At 41.8% G+C, this 17,879-nt stretch overlaps 2 protein-coding genes across 7 annotated transcripts in view; both read left to right on the plus strand.

The window, feature by feature from the left end:
* The first annotated feature begins 1,592 nt into the window (after positions 1 to 1,592).
* vwa1 (von Willebrand factor A domain containing 1) lies at positions 1,593 to 11,107 on the plus strand. Its single transcript, XM_061672092.1, has 6 exons — positions 1,593 to 1,971; positions 5,573 to 6,130; positions 7,729 to 8,058; positions 8,196 to 8,471; positions 9,201 to 9,470; positions 10,035 to 11,107. The coding sequence occupies exons 1-6, from the start codon at positions 1,890 to 1,892 to the stop codon at positions 10,061 to 10,063; spliced, it is 1,545 nt and encodes a 514-aa protein (XP_061528076.1). The 5' UTR covers positions 1,593 to 1,889; the 3' UTR covers positions 10,064 to 11,107.
* Positions 11,108 to 12,211: 1,104 nt separating this feature from the next.
* Positions 12,212 to 17,879, plus strand: part of LOC133399999 (ral GTPase-activating protein subunit beta-like) — a 34,802-nt gene continuing 29,134 nt past the window's right edge. For all 6 annotated transcript variants that reach the window (XM_061672104.1, XM_061672113.1, XM_061672121.1 and 3 more), the window contains exons 1-5: positions 12,212 to 12,535; positions 14,667 to 14,888; positions 15,196 to 15,398; positions 16,944 to 17,110; positions 17,293 to 17,479. In XM_061672104.1, coding sequence (XP_061528088.1) covers positions 14,712 to 14,888; positions 15,196 to 15,398; positions 16,944 to 17,110; positions 17,293 to 17,479 — 734 coding nt within the window. In that variant the 5' untranslated portion in view covers positions 12,212 to 12,535; positions 14,667 to 14,711. The remainder of the gene's footprint in view (positions 12,536 to 14,666; positions 14,889 to 15,195; positions 15,399 to 16,943; positions 17,111 to 17,292; positions 17,480 to 17,879) is intronic.

The following is a 17,879-nucleotide window of genomic DNA, read 5'->3' on the forward strand; positions in this document are numbered from 1 at the left end:
GTGGAATTGTGTCACTTGAGCCATGCAGTGTAGATCCAGTCCAAGTGGGGCCACAGAGGGGGAACAAAATAGACGTGTATTTGGGGATGACGAACTCGGTGATTAACTGGGGCACAGCGTTTATCGGACCGGAACGGAGACCTGTGTGACAAATTCGAAAACCAAGACATATGCTGCGGAAGATCATCAAAAGACAATTTCATCACTAATTACTGGCTGGACATGCAAATTACTGCATTTTCAGTTATTCTTACACTGCTGTGTTAATGAGGATAGCGTTGACAACATCGTATCTTCTGAATAAGTAACTTGAAAAAAAAAAAATCAAATTAAATATAAATGTTGCTGTCGTATGGCCATCTTTGTCTGACTGACACTTTCTAAAGGCTATTAAAAGAAACATTCCATTGAGGATCATCCAAAATCAGATGACATTTCCCTGTTTATGATCTCTGATATCTGATCATACTGAAAGTGAACATGTATTTCAGTCCTTGCAAAGTGGGGAACCTTTCTGTCTCACATCCAAGGTGTTGATGCCTGAATGCTGAATAAAAGCTCATTTACTATTCCTGGTTGGAGAAACAGAGCAGAGAAGACAAGTGAGGAAAGTCAAGTTAGACAGAAGATGCCTGAGGGCTGTCCTATGGCATTCCCTTCAAAATAAAGTCTGAAAGTGGCAATGCAGGCGTATAGAAAATTATTAGAATTAAGCAACTAGTAGTCAATCTGAACTTATCTACCTATTACTGAAAGTGCGTCTGTGAGTGAGGCGTTCTGCATTTTGCACGACGATTAGGTAACAGTGGGGACAATTCACGTCGTAACCACCTCCGCGACGTGTTTCTCCGTAAATGACGTGGTCAACTAGGCCGGCCGAAGATCGAGATCTCTGAAAGAACCACTGTGACATGGCTACTGAAGCAAAATGATGTCAAAGACAAAAGGCGAGCAGAGCTGCACTGTTAGCACAGATGAATGTTAGCTACCAGTGTTACCAGCGTTGGCTTCTTCACCATCATCATGTTCATGTAACGTTCGGCCAACTTGTCAACGTGGGGATGGAAATTAATTAATTCTATATTTCTGGGAGCTAATTTTGGGAAATAGTCAATTGCCTTGCATTTCATTGCACTTTGTTAAATTGAGTAACAATATGGCGGCGGTGCATGTCACTGACCAGACTTTCTTATGTCTGGCCCTGTGAGAGGCTGAAATGCGATTGGACAAAAAAAAAAAAAAAAAAAAAAAGCCCAAAAATCGATATGTACTGGAAGTAGTGCGGCCAATAGAAATGCTATGAAATGAACAAAATAGACTATTGGGATTCAATAAAACTAATTTTATGGAGCAAATATTAGAATTAGAAAAAAAATATATCGGTCTGTGCTTCTGATATTGTTTAGGCCAGCTGAGAGGGTCTTGCTGACCCTGACGGCTCACAACTGGTTTAAAAAAATGTATTCAAATGTGAAGTCGCCAAAGCAAATAATGACTTTATTTTGAAATCCTAAAATAACCGGAAACGCCGCACTTCATTGCAGCGACTTTGACAAGAGTGTTATCGGGCTCATTTGCATAGCCGAGGAGCGTCAGGGCTGCTCACTGAACGAGAACTTGGCGTCTCACTTGAGCTTGTGTTTGGCTGACCGTCCACCTTTTCGACTTAGGAGAAGATTCCAGACGGAGAGAGACAAAAACAAAAAACAACAAAAAACAACAAACAAAAAACAAAACAAAAAACGGCGCTGACTGGGAGTTTCCTTTTCAAACTTGGAGTTCGTCGCTCCGGGTTGATTTGGTGGATTTACAGTCCTCTTCAAACACATTAGTGTTTGATTTGTCATTGAATTTCGGGTGGGTGGGCCGGTACACCTGTCGTTGCAACAATGGAAAGCCACTTGCTGACATTGTTGCTCATGTGTTTGCTTCCGAGAACTTTGAATGCACAGGCTGCTGCGCCTCCGGGAGGTGAGTCAAATCTTGAATTCTGTTCAAAAGGAATCATAATCAAAGAAAGGGATGTAGTTCAAGGGAACAAGATAGGATGCTCGTAAAAAAAAAACAAAAAAACGTGCTGTATGAGTCATAAAAGCAGAGGAACAAGCAAAAGTTTTTTTTTTCCGCTTTGCTTACACATGGAAGACTTGAGCCATAGTATAATAGCATTTGTCATTTCTAGAATTGTAGCCTTACTGATATGGCGAGAAAAGTTCAGAAATGTAGAACAGAAGTCATATGTTTACGTTGAGTATTTATTATTTTATATTATTGTTGTTAGTTACAGTTGTGTTTTGTTAGTTACCAAATATAATTGTGTCGTGTTGTGTAACAGTGTTTTGACATGTGAATATGGAAATGGGACTTTTCTTTCTCACGTGTATAATCTATTTCGAGTTTAGGTCGTTTATCAACATATGATCACAATTACGTCAAGCGGTCTCTGCTATTAATTGTCACATCCATCTATTAAAAAAACATCTTAATATCTTGACACAAATACTGGAGATGGTTCGACTCCCCCCCCCCCCCCCCCCCAAAGGAACTTCAAGCATCCAAGAGGCTAAACCCGGTGGTATAACTGCTGAGTCTGTCATTGAGCGTTAATATAGAAGTTGCGAGCGAGATGCTGCCACTGTGCTATGTCCATGAATAGGCGACGATGGCGTTGAACCACAAAATTGTGCGCCTGTTAATATGCGCAGGTCATCGACTCAACCTAAACATGTGGAAAAAATAAAAGGCAAATGCGCTGGATTGCGTGTGGATTTGGAGAACAATGGCCTTATTGGGTGAAATTTCAAATTCAAATGCAGAACCTCATTTTCTGTTGAATTTGAATTTCTTAAAGGCCCAATTGCTGCACTGTGGTGAACTAGGAAAGGTCCGAAATATCAACCGTATTGACACACCTTCATCTGTCAATTAGTCCATCAGGGGGTTGACTCGACTCCTATTTTAACCTCTTCACTCTTAATTCTACCGACCGAGACGTTTCGGACAATTCTTTTTCCCATAGTCTATGATGTCACGCTTCCATGCGTTGGGTGTGGAACAACCTGACAGCGTATGACCTTTAAACCCATCGAACACGTCAGGAATAAACTAGAACAGAGACTCTAGCAGAGACAGCAGGCCCTCTCTCAGGACCAGCTCCGTATTGTCCTCAAGTATCACTTCCTGTCGGTTAACTTCCAAGCATTTATATTATATACCTCCCACCGTTATAGTGTACGTCCAGATGTTGAAGATAACGGCATACCTGCACAAAGCTGCAAATAGTGGGGAGGGGGCCAGTGGCTGTGATATGGAGAACCTCCACACGCTCCAAAGTCCAAACAATGAGACTTGATGAATTCTCCACGCTGATGGAAAGACAAGCAGCAAGCGTGCGGGTGTGTTTGCACATGTGCGTTGTTCAATTACGTCTGCACGCCTTGCTGCACACATAACTGCAACCTTCCAACTTAACAATTTTGTCACAACATTCAAATAGGAAAGAAGTTCAGAAACATGATAAGGATCATACTTAAGGAACAGTCTGGATACTTGGTGACCTCATATCTGATATTTGTATGTTTAGTTCACTTTTGTTTACTTTTCAAGTAATCGTTAAATTGTTGGTTTTTAAATATTACTTTTAGTGGGATGGGAGACTCGCTGTCGGATGATACAGATTTCAGGCAGTGTTTTGTTACCGTAATTCTTCGTGTATAATGCGCACCCATGTATCATACGCACCCCCAAAGTTGACCTCAAAATTCTGGAAAAACCTTCTACCTATGTATAATACACTTTTAAATGCATGATTTTGCTTCTACCCATATGATAAAAACATGAATTTTTATCTGTAATTTGTTAGGTTTTTTTTTTCAAAGAATTATTCTGAAGTTAAGCACATGGTTTGAACACTTCATCCTTTTTTTCATTTACTTGCTCTTGTTTTGAAATTCACAGCCCCACTTTTATTTAGTAAATTAGAAAACACACAGTTGTGCTCATATGTTTGATTACCCAGGCAGAATTTGGAAAATGGGTACAATTCTTTACAAAAAACCCATGAAGGAGCAGGCGAAACACGTTATTTTATTTTAATGATATTCAAATTAAGCAGTCAAGCATTTCAGAAAAGCATTATCGTTAAACAAAACATTACCTTAAAGAAATGATGGTTGCTGTTCAGTTATCAGTCATATTTAAAAAAAAAAAAAACAACAACAACAATATTTCACAAATTCTGCCAGGGTATGTAAACTCGTGAGCACATCTGTACGTATATGCAGTCATACGTACCCCTGTCATAGTGGAGTGAAAGTGTAGGCTACACATTTTCTATAACCACTAGGTGGCGTTGGCATTTTGGAATGAAAGTGTACAGCTTTTTCATAACCACTAGATGGCGGCATACATGTATAAAATGTGAACGTTTTTTTCCATTTGCCCTATACCTATGTATAATGTGCACTATTGACTTTTGACAATTTTTGCCCTGCGATTGGCTGGCAACCGGTTCAGGGTGTACCCCGCCTCCTGCTGGTGATAGCCGGGATAGGCTCCGGCACGCCCGCGACCCTAGTGAGGAGAAGCGGCTCAGAAAATGGCTGGATGGATGGATGGATGGATGGAATAATGTTATCCAGCGGAGTTGCCATTTGATGGTGGTCTGCGTGGATGTAGCTGTACTTTCTTTGAATGATCCATTCATCGGTTTGTTACTATACCCATTCCTAAGGCATTTATTTTGGACTCTGCTAAAGCTACTGCCCCAGCGACCCGACCTCAAGATAAGCGGAAGAAAATGGATGGATGGATGGATGGATGGAACAGTAGAAACCCTAGACAACTACAGAAGTATATTTAGAGAAAGTTTTACTTTGCTAATTTTTACAAATCATCCCCATCATCTTCGTATTTATAAGATTAAGTCCCTCTTTAACATTTATTTTCTGTTTGTCTGGGAGAAATCACCAGGTTTATCCTCATTAAAATCGGACATGTTCTTCCTGCAGTCTGCTAAATTTGTCGAGAAGTTAGCCAGTTTTGCAAATCCCCCCGATTTTACAAGCAGGCAATTATGCGAAATTGATCGCTGATTAATGGTGTCCTCAACCAAATGAGGTCAAGAGTGTGTTCGATTGCAGCCTCTCGAAAAACTTCGGCATTGTTGACACTGTAGATTATCATAACAAGCAACCTGTCTGGAGAGCAATTTTAAGGAGAGAGATATGGAATGGTGGGGGGAGTTTAGAGTAAGATTTAGAGAGCCAGATGTGCGCAGATATGTACATTTTGATGTGTTAAAATTATAGGAATGGATTGGAATTTCAATGTGAACGTGTGGAATGTGAATAATTGATTTATTTTCTTAAAAAAAAAGGCCAAGTTCGGAGCCTGGTGGAGACTTTCGAATTGTACGGAGCGACAGATTCAGATGAAGAAAACTTTATTTATCCCCGCAGGTCAATTAGGGAGCAAGAGTGGCACAGTTAAGGTCACAATTTTACAACATAAGTAAATAAATAAATAAATAACATTGCCATTGACAACATTTCCTCAATCCCCCCCCCCACAGTTCTTAACTGCTGCGAGGGGGACGTCCTTTTCCTGTTGGATTCCTCTGGTAGCGTGTCGTCCTATGAGCACTCCCGCATGCTCGACTTCCTGTCAGAGCTCCTCCTGCCATTTTCTTTGGGAGAGGATCAGGTGAGGATTGGACTTCTACAGGTGGGCACCAAACCACGCCTTGAGTTCGGTTTTGATACGTACCGCACTCAAAGTGGCCTGCAGGCGGCTTTGAAGGGCACCGAAGCCCTCAGGGGGGACACCAACACCGTAGAGGCACTGAAGATCGCAAAGGACGGAGTGCTGAGACCAAGACCTGGGGACGGGGCCCGTCCGGGAATCCCCAGGGTGCTGGTGTGGCTGACGGACGGCGTGAAACCGGGTGATGTGATTGGCCCGATGGCTGAGCTGAGGGAGGAAGGTGTGGCCGTGCTGGTGGTCTCCACTGGCCATAGTAACTATCAGGTGTTGAGGCGAGTTGTGTCGCCACCAATTGAGAACCACCTGTACTTTGTGGACATTGATGACATGAGCATCATCTTAGAGGATCTGCGGGAAGCCATCATCGGTGAGTTTGACATATCAAAGGTTAAGACTGAGAAGCTTTCTGAAATTCAATGAATAAATGGTCTTAAACGTTTGTGAACGAAATAAGAGGACACGTAAATTGGAATATTGATACCATGCTAATATTGACAGTATTTACTATACAAACAAAAACACCAACGAAGCGTCTCTCTTGAAGCACTATGCTGAGTCATCGACAGGCCTCACGAGTGCAAGGTCATTGCTCTTGGCTGGACATGAGCAATTTCCTGCACGCTGCAATGGCCACTTGGAACTGCCACGCTCACATCGTAAGTTGCTGCACTTCACCCGAGTTCCGAGCGTGCTCCTGCAGACATGGACGCTGGATGGCAATGTCGAGTATGGATGACCACATGTGTAATGAGATAGCATGATCTATTCGGGGATTAATGAGTTGCTGCAGCCCAGCGCTCTGTGACAGACAAGACGCATATACAGATGCATATATTCTCTCCTATATATAGACACAAGAGACTGTGCAGTTCTCTGCTTCCAGATTCGGTAGCTGCCATGACACCCTCCAGGGACTCCTGGACAATTTTACACTCAAACTGCAGCTCAAAGTCATGGTTGGTGCATTGCATGAATGAATTTATCATATGCGCACAACAAAGACGAACAAATAATCTCACATATCCACCTCTGTGTTATTTTTTTTTTTTTTTTTGCTACAGGGCCTGACTGGATTGGCTATATCAAGGTTTTATGCAGGGGTTATGAATGTATTGAGAACCCCAAGCTGGTCTGCAATTTGGTTTCTGTCTCAAATTGAGACATTTTTAGCACTCCGTCTTTCCCCGTCGGCTTTCTTGAACGATAGCGTGTTCGAGAATGTCGGCTTGTTTTCGAATCGTGATTTTTGCAACGGGGGCACGTATACAGAATGATTTGCATCATCGATGTCTATAAATGCACTTGTTACTGTATACAGTAATCCTTCGTTATCGCGGCGATTTAAGTTCCTGACCGCCCCCCGCAGTAGGTCACATCTGAGACGTAACAACCACATATATTTTGGATTATTTAGACGTATTTTAAAGCTGTATGAACCTCCCCAGACTCTGATTAATCTTCCCACACTGCTATTAACCTCTACCATATTCTTCCTGTATAAACACTTTCTGCACTCTCAAGCACCTTTTAAACTCTTAAACATACAATAATGCACAGTAGTACTATACACCATGTACATTTTATTCCTTGTAAATAAAACACGAATGGACTTGTTTACCGATTTTCTTTTTTTTTTTTTTATTTTGGGGTACAAACTGGTGACTCCTATGAATTCAATTTAGCAACAAGGGGCAGCGCAAAAAAAACAAAAACAAAAAAAGTGTTTCTTGACTAGGACAAAAAAATCTCAGGAATTCAGTTAATGTATTGCAGTGCCTGCTAGCGAGGTCATTTTTTATTTTATGAATGTTTTCCAACTAACCATGCATGTCTCTGTAGTCAAGTACTTTGCTGTTGAAAAAAGGCACGTAAGATTGTCATTACGATAAGTCGGAAAATACAAATCCATTTTTTTCATAGAAAACACCACTGTTGTTTACATATTTACCATTGTGCCTTCCACAGAGATAATCCGTGCTGAGCGCATCAATGTCCGGGACGTGTCCTCCAATGCCGCCACGCTCGAGTGGCGACCTGTTCTGTCCGGTTTGACGGGCTACTACGAGATCCGTTTCGGTCCACTACGATCAGGCGGAACGGGAAGCGGAGGAAGCGGCACCGGGACCAGTCCGAGCACTGGCGGTAGTCAGTACCAGAGACTGGTCCAGTCGTCAGATGCCAACACTGTCAGGCTAACAGGCCTGACGCCTGACACCACCTATAGTGCCACTTTGACGCCGGAGTCCAATGAACAAGCTTTTAACACTCTGTCGGTCACCTTCACGACACAATCAGGTTGGACTCTAAACCTTGTAAACTTGGGGGCACGACCTCTTGCTGCCAAGCATTTGGTATTGTACAAAAAGACAAACATGATCTTGATTGATGAGTATCTTTCCTGCTATTATCTTTGGCTCTCGCTGTCCCACCAGAGGTACAGAGTCCTTCCACGGTCACGGTCTCGGAGTCGGGGCCGACCAGTGTTCGGGTGAGCTGGGGTCCTCTCCAGCCGGAGGCCGTTACAAGTTACTACGTAGAATACTCTGCACTGCCCACTGGAAAGCTGCAAACGGTCACTGTGGACAAAAGGCAAAACTCCACGCTCCTCAAGAACCTCCAAGCAGATACCACCTATTTGGTCACCGTTAGCGCTCGGCATTCATCGGGCAAGGAGACGGCAATGTCGGTCAAAGTCTGCACGCAGGAAGGTGAGCTACGTGAACAACTTGTCGACCAACTAACCGTGGCTGACCCACATTTACAAGCTGAATTCTAATATTTGTTCCACGAAGGTTTAGTCATGACTTCCCAACAGTCTTCAGTAATCAGTGCTGGCAGAGGTAACTTAAACTATGCAATATTGGCAATGGGACTGTTTCTTTAAGCGATCCGATTTGAAATTCTTCTTCTTCAGAGGTAAGTGATAGTGTTGGTATTGAGCAATGGATTAAGCTGGCTAAGTCCCCACTGAAGACCCAGCTATCAAATGCACGGCCCACCACTGCGAACAAACGTATCCTCTGTGCATCCTAAGTCTTTTGCGGGTGGCAGTGGCTCACTCCATGAGAACTTGGCTATGGGATCAAGGTTCCTGAGTTAAGGAAGCTTTCAGTGCAGTTTGTGCCAAGCGCGGGCATGCTTGAAAGAGTCCGCTTCGCTCGACTAGCGTGAGTGCTCCGACGGGCAGTACACTTCCTTTTCAGGGGGCGCCCAAACGAGGGCGCCCAAACGAGGGCGTGTCGTACAATTATTACATTCGAAAACTGAAAACTGCCACCTGGCACAAAAGAAACAAACGGAATAGCAGACGTTGAAATAGGCAGATGAGTGTACGGTAGCCCGGCGTGCGTGCGTGCGTGCGTGCGTGCGGGCAAATAAGACTTATTTAGGATATTATCATGATTGTATCCCTTCAATAGTTTGGATGTGTTTTGCAGTGACTCCAGCACTGGCTGACCTGCAGCTGACCACAGTGGACAGCCACTCTGTGCAGGTGAACTGGAGAGGCAGCTTTGATGGTTTGAAGGGCTACTGGCTCACTTGGGGGAGACAACAAAGTGTTGCCCAGCGGTCTTCCTTCTACTTGCCGCCCAATTCTCAGTCGACGCGACTCACCAACCTCCCTCCTTCGGCGAGGGTGTGCGTGTCACCCATTTATAAGACAGCACGGGGAGAGGGACTGTGCTGCACGGCAAAATTTGCCTCGGGTGAGTAGCGTGCTTGGGTACGTTTAGTGGTCTAAATGTTCGGACAATGCTCATTCACGAACACAAATTCGTCGGAATGCTGCTTTGTGTGAGCACCCCTCCAAAAAAAAACAAAAAACTAACCCCTCTTTCTTGTTCAGTACCTAAACACCTAATCTTAATTTAGTGCCGCAATCATTTTTTCGCTGTTTATTTAAATCTACTTGCAAGTGATACATATCACTGTGCTTGTATACGGGTGGTCAATTAATGCATTTCAGTGTTATCCGTTTCGCATTGACGGTGTTTATCCAATCTGCCCATTTAGCCTGATGTCACATTGACAGATATACGATTCAAATCTAACACATTGGAGATGAATCTGAAATCGGAGACAGGTTTGTTTCTGCGCATTCATCAAATAATGTACAAGTTTCATAAATATATTAGGATTCATTGAAAAAGTAAACGGTTTTACTACTACAGCGGCATCTATTGGATCTGGTGCTGCACTTTGTCCTGATGCAGACTCTCAGTTTTATTCCAATTTATTTTGGCTCATCGTGTTCTCCTTCTGCCCTTTAGATGCATCAACGTACGGCTTCCAATCATAGCACCACCAAAACAGCGAGTGTTCCTAACCAAACATGGAGGCTCACGGCAAGAAGAGCAATGTTGACTTTTCATTCATCCCCCACAACCCCCCCCGTGCTTCTCCTCGCTCTGTGGATATCATGCAGGAATGATGTGTACCTTGGTGTACAGAGCACTCGTGTGGAAACCATAGACACTAAGGAGTGGGCCGGGACAATGTGTGCGCATGCCGTCTGCCAAAATTAGGAACGCAAAAGGACTATTTGGGTTTATATTCCTATTAACTTTCCCCGTTTAAATGTATAGACTCTGTTCAACGTGATGTTTATTGCTGAAGTTTTAAATCCTGGCCCTATCAGATGAACTATTACAAACATATCTCAATTCACAGATACATGGTTAATTAATAGCATCGATCATTTTTTTCGAATGCAAAAATGAGTGCGTAGCTTTTGTAGCAGAGGCCCATTGGATTCTGTTAAATTATGGATTTTAAAGAATGTAATGTTTTCCTTTTTACTGGGAATACATACGGTAATAGATGTGGCTTGTTTTGGAGAATGTTTTGCACCATCGGAGGACAACATGCACTAAGCAGTTGATTAGATTTTTTTTATACACCAAAAGCGAAAAGTGAACATCTGGTCCTTCCTTGTAATAAGTACTAATAAGCATTATGTTTGGTAATTTCGGGATCGTAACAAACTGATCTGTAATAACCATTCAGTTAAAAAGTCATGTTCATGACCAAAGAAAATATATACTACAAATGTCTGAAGAAGTGTTTAGATTCCATCATTCATATTTATTCACCCCAGATACCCGGGAGGCTGGGATTATAATTAACATTATTAATAGCGTATACAGTAAATTTGTTGGGTTTTTTTTGCGTTTCAAGGCTGTTACTGAGTTAGTCTTTGCTGCCATCTACTGTCACCAACCGCGGCAGTTTCCTTTCAATGTTAAAAGCTCGATGTCCTCAAAGAGAATTTTGTTGTTGTTGTTGTTGTTGTTGACCTGCCCCACTTTATAACATCATCTTGCAATAAATTCATTTAACAGTTTTGGTCACATTATTCAGCTTCTTTTATTCATTCCTTTGTCATTTTCAGCGGCTTTTTTTGTCTAAGAATTGGGAAGGGATCAGCAATTAAGTGATCTGAATATAATTTTTTCAATAATTCAATTAGTGCAACTGCTTTAATCCCAGTTTTTACACACACACACACACACACTCAACACAAGATATATACACATGTGCAATGCACGGGTGGGTAAAATTTGGTGCGAAAGGGCCACATTCAAATTTTTAAAACAAATAGATCGTGCATTTCATTTGTAAAATAAATAAATAAATAAAAATATTGAAATGTGTATCTAAAAATATAGTTATAATGGTGAAATTAAATATTTATTTTAATTATAAAATACATGAATAATTATTTGTCCTTGGTATGCTATTTTTTATAATCAATTAACCAATTGGTTAATTAAAATAAATAACTTTTTATACGATTTTATTTTATTATTTAAATTCAACCAATTAACAAATTATTCATTGGGCTGAATAAAAAAACGAGTCAATACATTTTGATTAACCAATTTCATTTCTCATTTTCACATGTTAACTGTATTAATGTGTGCAAATCTAACTATGTTTTGGAAGTCGAACTTGGCCTGCTCTGACCAACCAATCAGAAGGATGAACGAACACATGCCTCCGTCACTGTGGCAAATTTGAAATGTGATTGGTTAAAGAAACTGTCCCATGCCTAATAGAGTTTAGGCAGCACTAAAACCCTGGGCAGGTCAGATTGACATGGCAACACATAGAGACAGAAATCGGATTGGACAAAAATTAAAAAAAATAAAATCAATCAATCACTAAATAAATCATCCACGTCCACAAACAGGTATACTGGAAGCGCTACAGCCAAGAGAAACTTTATGAAATGAAGTGCATATACTGTTAGGAATAAATGAATTAAAACTAGTATTTAGGATGTAAATACGACTACTACGACAGCCATTGCTACTACTTCAACTCTCTATTATTACAACTACCAATAGTGTACTTCTATTTCTTTGTACTGTATTTTCGGGCAATCTGGATGCCTAGTGGCGCAATGCTGCCTCCCGCAGGTCACTCTTGGTACTACGACAGGCATCTGGTTTTGGGGACGACATTAGAGCATTGTATTTTTTTCTTCGTCATCTATAACATTTTTACAAAATGGTTTAAGATGTTAAAAATGGGTATGTGTGTCGGAATTGACTCGTCGTAAAGCGGGGAGCCCTCGGTGAAGTCTGCTGCTGTTTATTTAGCAACCAGTTGGAGGCGTCGGTATCACATCCTGCTTCCCGTGTCAAACTGTAGCGTTCAAGCCTTGACATTGCGAAGATGGAGGCTGTTAGGGTCTAAACCCGGGCCACAACCTGGAGCACAAACTGCGCGTTTCCGAGACCTGTTATGAAAACCTCATTTGGTCCAGGTAAAGTCAAAAAACGTTCCTTGCATATGAGTCAAAGGTCAGCATTTCGCTTTTGTGTTGGTTTAGTGAGGACCGATGACAAACAAGCGTGTCCAAGCTAATGTCAACGATGGCGCTAACTCGGCGAAGCTCGCTTGCCAGTCGAATACACTTCAGCCTTGCTTTTGGAGAAATGTTATGTTCGCCCGTGGATGCGCGTGACTACATTTGGTCTTGCTTCTGCCGCGCCGCGGATGCCAAGCGGCGGCGGCTAACGCAGGCCAGCTTAGCCGAGATATTGTGATGTTTTGCTAACTAGCATCAGCAGGCTAATGGGCTTTCAGGACCGTTTCCGGCTTGTGTTTCTGACCCGAAGCTCAGCGCTCACTGATTAATTGTGGCCTGTTCACTTTGTTCACACATAATTTCACTATTATTTATACATAGGGGGCGTTACTATCATCATACACATCAATTAGCATGTATTAACACTCGGCTATGCAATGTTGTTTTCTGCATTGTGGTAACCCTTGCTCAAATGGCACCCACTTTAATATATATCTGTTTTCTAGCACGCAATGGTGCCCCAGCTGAATTGGTTTAACTTTGGGCATTAAGTGAAACGCTTGCTGATGGGGGCTTTTGTCATTGCCACCATGTAGGACCACCGAGGAAACATACGAGTACACATACAAGTATATGACCAAATAACAGAAGTGTAACTGTATTGTCGTCGGGAAATACTGCAAAAATAGAGGCTGAGCCCTGCCACAGCAATCGGCGCCCCCCCCCAAATGTTTGTTTTCCTGTATTTATACTTTTAAGCCGCAAATATACCACAAACTGTGAGCCCAAAGCACTTATTGTACACTCACATCAGTTAAAAGTCATTACCCTTAACAATAAATGGCTTTAGAATGATTTTATCTCTGAAGGTGTGTCTATGTTGCCTTCACAGCACGAAAACATCAATGGCCAAGCAATAACAAGACCTCTGTCAGCTTGAGTTATAATAATAGCCATTCAGCAGAGCAAAAACCCATGCTGCAAAGACTCTGTCACCTCCGCTTACAACCCAGGTTAAACGTAGCTCCTCCCCAAGACACAAAAGTCTTGACAGCAGCCGAGATGTACGACTCCATTGTACTACCTTGAAACCAATTACTACTTTTTTTTTTTTTAAACTTATCCAGAGATTTAGCATCATCGTGTTGCATGTTAATGCAATACAGGAAGAAAAAAAAAAAAAAAAAAAGTTGAGTTTTCCAGGTGATCTGAGAGTGGGTTCCAAAGAGAAATGGGAATTAATTAACAGCAAACCGCAACTAAGTGGTGGTTCATTGTACTTCTGATTTACAGGGGTACTAAGTTTACAATGGAGTTCCAATTATGTGGTTGTGACGTAATGTAATAAATTTGTAAGTGCTTACGCCGTCGTGGGTTATCTCAAACCTATGCTAATGTAATACTAAAGTCATAATTAGAGTAAATGTATATATAAAAAAACAACTAAATAAATAAATAAGGCATCTGTAATTCAATGGTGTCTGGCTTGCTTGCTTGTCATACGAGATGCCTGAGGTTAATGAATATTTTACTTGGGCCTGGTTGTTGTTTGTGTTTTCTTTTCTTCACTTAGTAGTTTTGATGTAACATTCATGCTTTGTCGCAACTTCAAGCTGTTTCTGCAGCACACTGGATATCGCCTCTTTAAGTGGTATAAAAACTTCGTTGTTCGAGTTGCTAGTAACGACTTGTTGGCAGCTATTTTGCAGATCACGCTTTTCTGGTTGGTGTCTGACCTTTTAAAACCAAAGCAAAGGCAAACCATGGAATTATGGTTCCCTCTTTTTGACACCAACTTCCCTTTGGGCTCTGTTTCCACTTTGTGTCTGCCATTTTGTTGGCATCCATGCTCATCTAGCAGTGCCATAAATTAATATTTGCAGGTGATGTAAAAAAAAAAAAAACTACTGCAAAGTAGTTGCATTAGTAATAGCTGCTGTAGCTACATTCATTGTTCATATACACTGTTTGTGTATCAGCAAGCAACAGATTTAACCCAGTACTCCATACAGCAAAATTACAATATAAACGATAGAGGGCTCGCTGTTTATCAATATGTGATTAACCTTTGAACGCGTGTCTGCAGGTGTGGGAATGAGGTGCGAGTAGAAGCGCAGCAGACGTCGGCACCATGTACTCGGAGTGGCGCTCGCTGCAGCTGGTGGTGCAAAGCGACCAGGGCCATCTCAGTGTTCTGCACTCTTATCCCACCAATGTGGGCACTGAGGTGGCCAACGCTGTGGTCAAGCCGCTCTGCACAGCCGTCAGCCCCGTAGCCACGGAGAACATCCTCAAGACGGACAAGGAGGTGAGAGAAGCCGGTATCATATGCGCTGTGTCGCTTAATAATACCCTAGAAAGTCTGCCTTAAGGGTGCCAAAACCTTGCTTAGATTTTGGAAGGATCTGTCGGATTTAAATCCTATTCCCTTTAATGTTAGCCCTGTTGACAACGACACTCCGTTACTGTGGGAGTGTTTACAGCCGACTCGATTCTCTGCCAATCAAAGCAGCTTCTCTCATTCTCTTTAAATGTGTGCAATTGTCTTTATTGTCTGTTTAGTTTTAATGTTAATGGTAATAGTAGTAGTTAATGAAAACGGTTTGGCCCCCAAGGTGAAGTGGACCATGGAGGTGCTGTGTTATGGCCTCACCCTTCCCCTAGAGGGCGACACTGTCAAGCTTTGTGTGGACGTGTACACAGACTGGATGATGGCCCTTGTGTCACCCAGAGACTCGATGCCTCAGCCTGTGGTCAAAGAGCCCAATATGTATGTGCAGACCATCCTGAAACATCTCCACAATGTCTTTGTACCAAGGTGGGTCACAAAAATGTGTCTCTTGACTAGTTGATGTTTTTCCTTTATTTGGTTTTGTTTGGCTTTAGCCTGTTTCGGGTCTTCATTCGGGATCTATTCATAAGTATTATTATTTTTGTAAATCAGTCATGTGGGATTTGATGGATCAAAAGTTTGCAACCACACAAAATGTTTGTATTAACTGTGTCAACTAACATTTTCATTAGCATTCTTAATTGTCATAAAGTATAAGACAAGTTTGCCTTTGCAGAACGAAAATAAGAAAACAAATTTAATGTAAAAAATAGATGATGCCTGGCAGACACGTAAGATAATAAGGAGGAAACAAGAAACTGTTTGCGGAATGATACTCTTCTCTAATGACATTCATGGGTATTGCTAGACATTTTGTGAACTGTTAAAGAAACTGTTTGTTAGCATCTGCAAAAATAATGTCTCTAATTGGTTGTAGTACTCATGTTGTACTCAGCAGCCAGTCCCGTGATGTTCAATTTTTAATTCTGTACTTCTCACATTTGTTTATTTAAAAGGATCTTGTGCTGTAGCAGTTTGCTAATCTTCCTGGGTTCCACATATAATCAAAAATACAAATAATGAATTAGTATAACACATAAATACAGTAGTTATACATGATTCATCGATACAGTAGTTACTTTAAATTCATGCTACAGAGTTGAACATGTAAACAACATTAACATAAAAGGCACCACGTAGTCATCTGATACGATACTAAAACATATACTGTTAAAACAAATTATTATTATTTTTTTTCAAATGGATATGACAAAACCAAATTTAAATAATTACAAACAGCCATCCGGTCATTGTCTGTACCGCTTTATCCTCACAAGGGTCGCGGGTGTGCTGGAGCCTATCTCAGCTATCTTCGGGCGAGAGGCGGGGTACACCCTGAACTGGCCGCCGGCCAATTGCAGGGCACATATAAACAAACAACCATTCACGCACACATGCACACCTACGGGCAATTTAGAGTCTTCAATCAACCTACCACGCATGTTTTGGGGATGTGGGAGGAAACCGGAGTGCCCGGGGAGAACATGCAAACTCCACACAGGCGGGGCCGGGATTTGAACCCCAGTCCTCTGAACTGTGAGGCAGATGTGCTAAGCAGATGTGCTAACCAGTCGTCCACCGTTCCGCCTAATTACAAACAATTAAAGTAAAATAAAACACAAAATAAAGCAATATCCTCACCTCACTATTCACCATCACTGGTGGTAGAATCACAAAAAAAAACTTTAGTTAATTTGTTGAATGCTCACTAAACAGTACAGTACTTAAGTTATTTCGGAGATTTACTAATATCTCACATAGTGTCGCGCATGATGATGATGCTTGCGCACCAGAGAGTGCCGCAATTTGTGTTTATTGCGTGAACAGTAATTGTTTTTGTTTAGATATGTGCGCTCTTTATTTTAATCTGGTAGAGTACAATAAGGTCTATATAGCTGTAGTAGTATAAAATGTAATCTCATAAATTGTCCATGAACCTCTCGTCCAACTGTTGTGGGTGTCTTCCTCCAGGCCTGAGCAGCACAGCCTGAATCATATTAGGCTTTGCCAGCAGGTCCTAACTGCCGTCCAAAAATTGGCACGGGAATCTCTTTGCATGGTGAGGGAGACCTGGGAGGTGCTGCTGCTCTTCCTGCTTCGCATCAACGACACCTTGCTTGCTCCGCCTACAGTCGGAGGTAATTCCTCTAATCCGTCTACATGATTTGTAGTATTGACGAATGTAATCCCCTGTTCAAGGGAGAGACTTATCCATTTCCAAGTAGGAGTTTACCACATGAAAACTCAACCTTCTTAGTTGAGGTCATAAACTTGCATTGCATTATTAATTACTACAACATCGCAACTTGTTGTTTACCAGTGGGCGTGGCAGAGAAACTAGCAGAGAAATTAATGGCCGTGCTGTTTGAGGTGTGGCTCCTGGCGTGCGCCCGCTGCTTTCCCACGCCGCCGTACTGGAAGACGGCGAGGGAGATGCTGGCCAACTGGAGACATCATCCGCCGGTTGTAGAGCAGTGGAGCCGGGTAGCCTGTGCCCTGACATCCAGGTTAGTTAGGCGGCAAGTCAACTTCAAGTCCCGTTGGTATTTGAATGCTCAACATGTCATACAAGAAAATTACTGAAATAAACATTCCCACAAAGTAACAACAATTTTTTTTCCTTATTGCACTGAAAAGAAGCTCTGTTGCTTAGTTGATTCAAACTTAAACAACAAAACAATTCACAAGTTGAGACAGGTGTTACTTTTGTCATGTTTGCATTGTATTTGAGGATTGCAATAATATGCTGTGCTACTTCAAATTATAATAGACTAGGCATTAGTTATTTTTTTTTTAAATTTCTTTGGCAATTTTTGAAAATGTTACAATCCGTAGTTATCAAAAGTGATTATACTTGGCTGCCCTGGCTTTTTAAAAAAACATTTTATATAACTATTCAACACAAAA

This window comes from Phycodurus eques, chromosome 1, assembly GCF_024500275.1.
Source record: "Phycodurus eques isolate BA_2022a chromosome 1, UOR_Pequ_1.1, whole genome shotgun sequence".
Lineage (NCBI taxonomy): Eukaryota > Metazoa > Chordata > Actinopteri > Syngnathiformes > Syngnathidae > Phycodurus > Phycodurus eques.

Excerpts from the sequence above, each read along its gene's own strand:
- vwa1 (XM_061672092.1), top strand. The coding sequence starts at position 1,890 with ATGGAAAGCCACTTGCTGACATTGTTGCTCATGTGTTTGCTTCCGAGA. Across the intron at positions 6,131-7,728 it reads TCTGCGGGAAGCCATCATCG|AGATAATCCGTGCTGAGCGC; the intron begins GTGAGTTTGACA and ends TGCCTTCCACAG. Across the intron at positions 9,471-10,034 it reads CACGGCAAAATTTGCCTCGG|ATGCATCAACGTACGGCTTC; the intron begins GTGAGTAGCGTG and ends TCTGCCCTTTAG.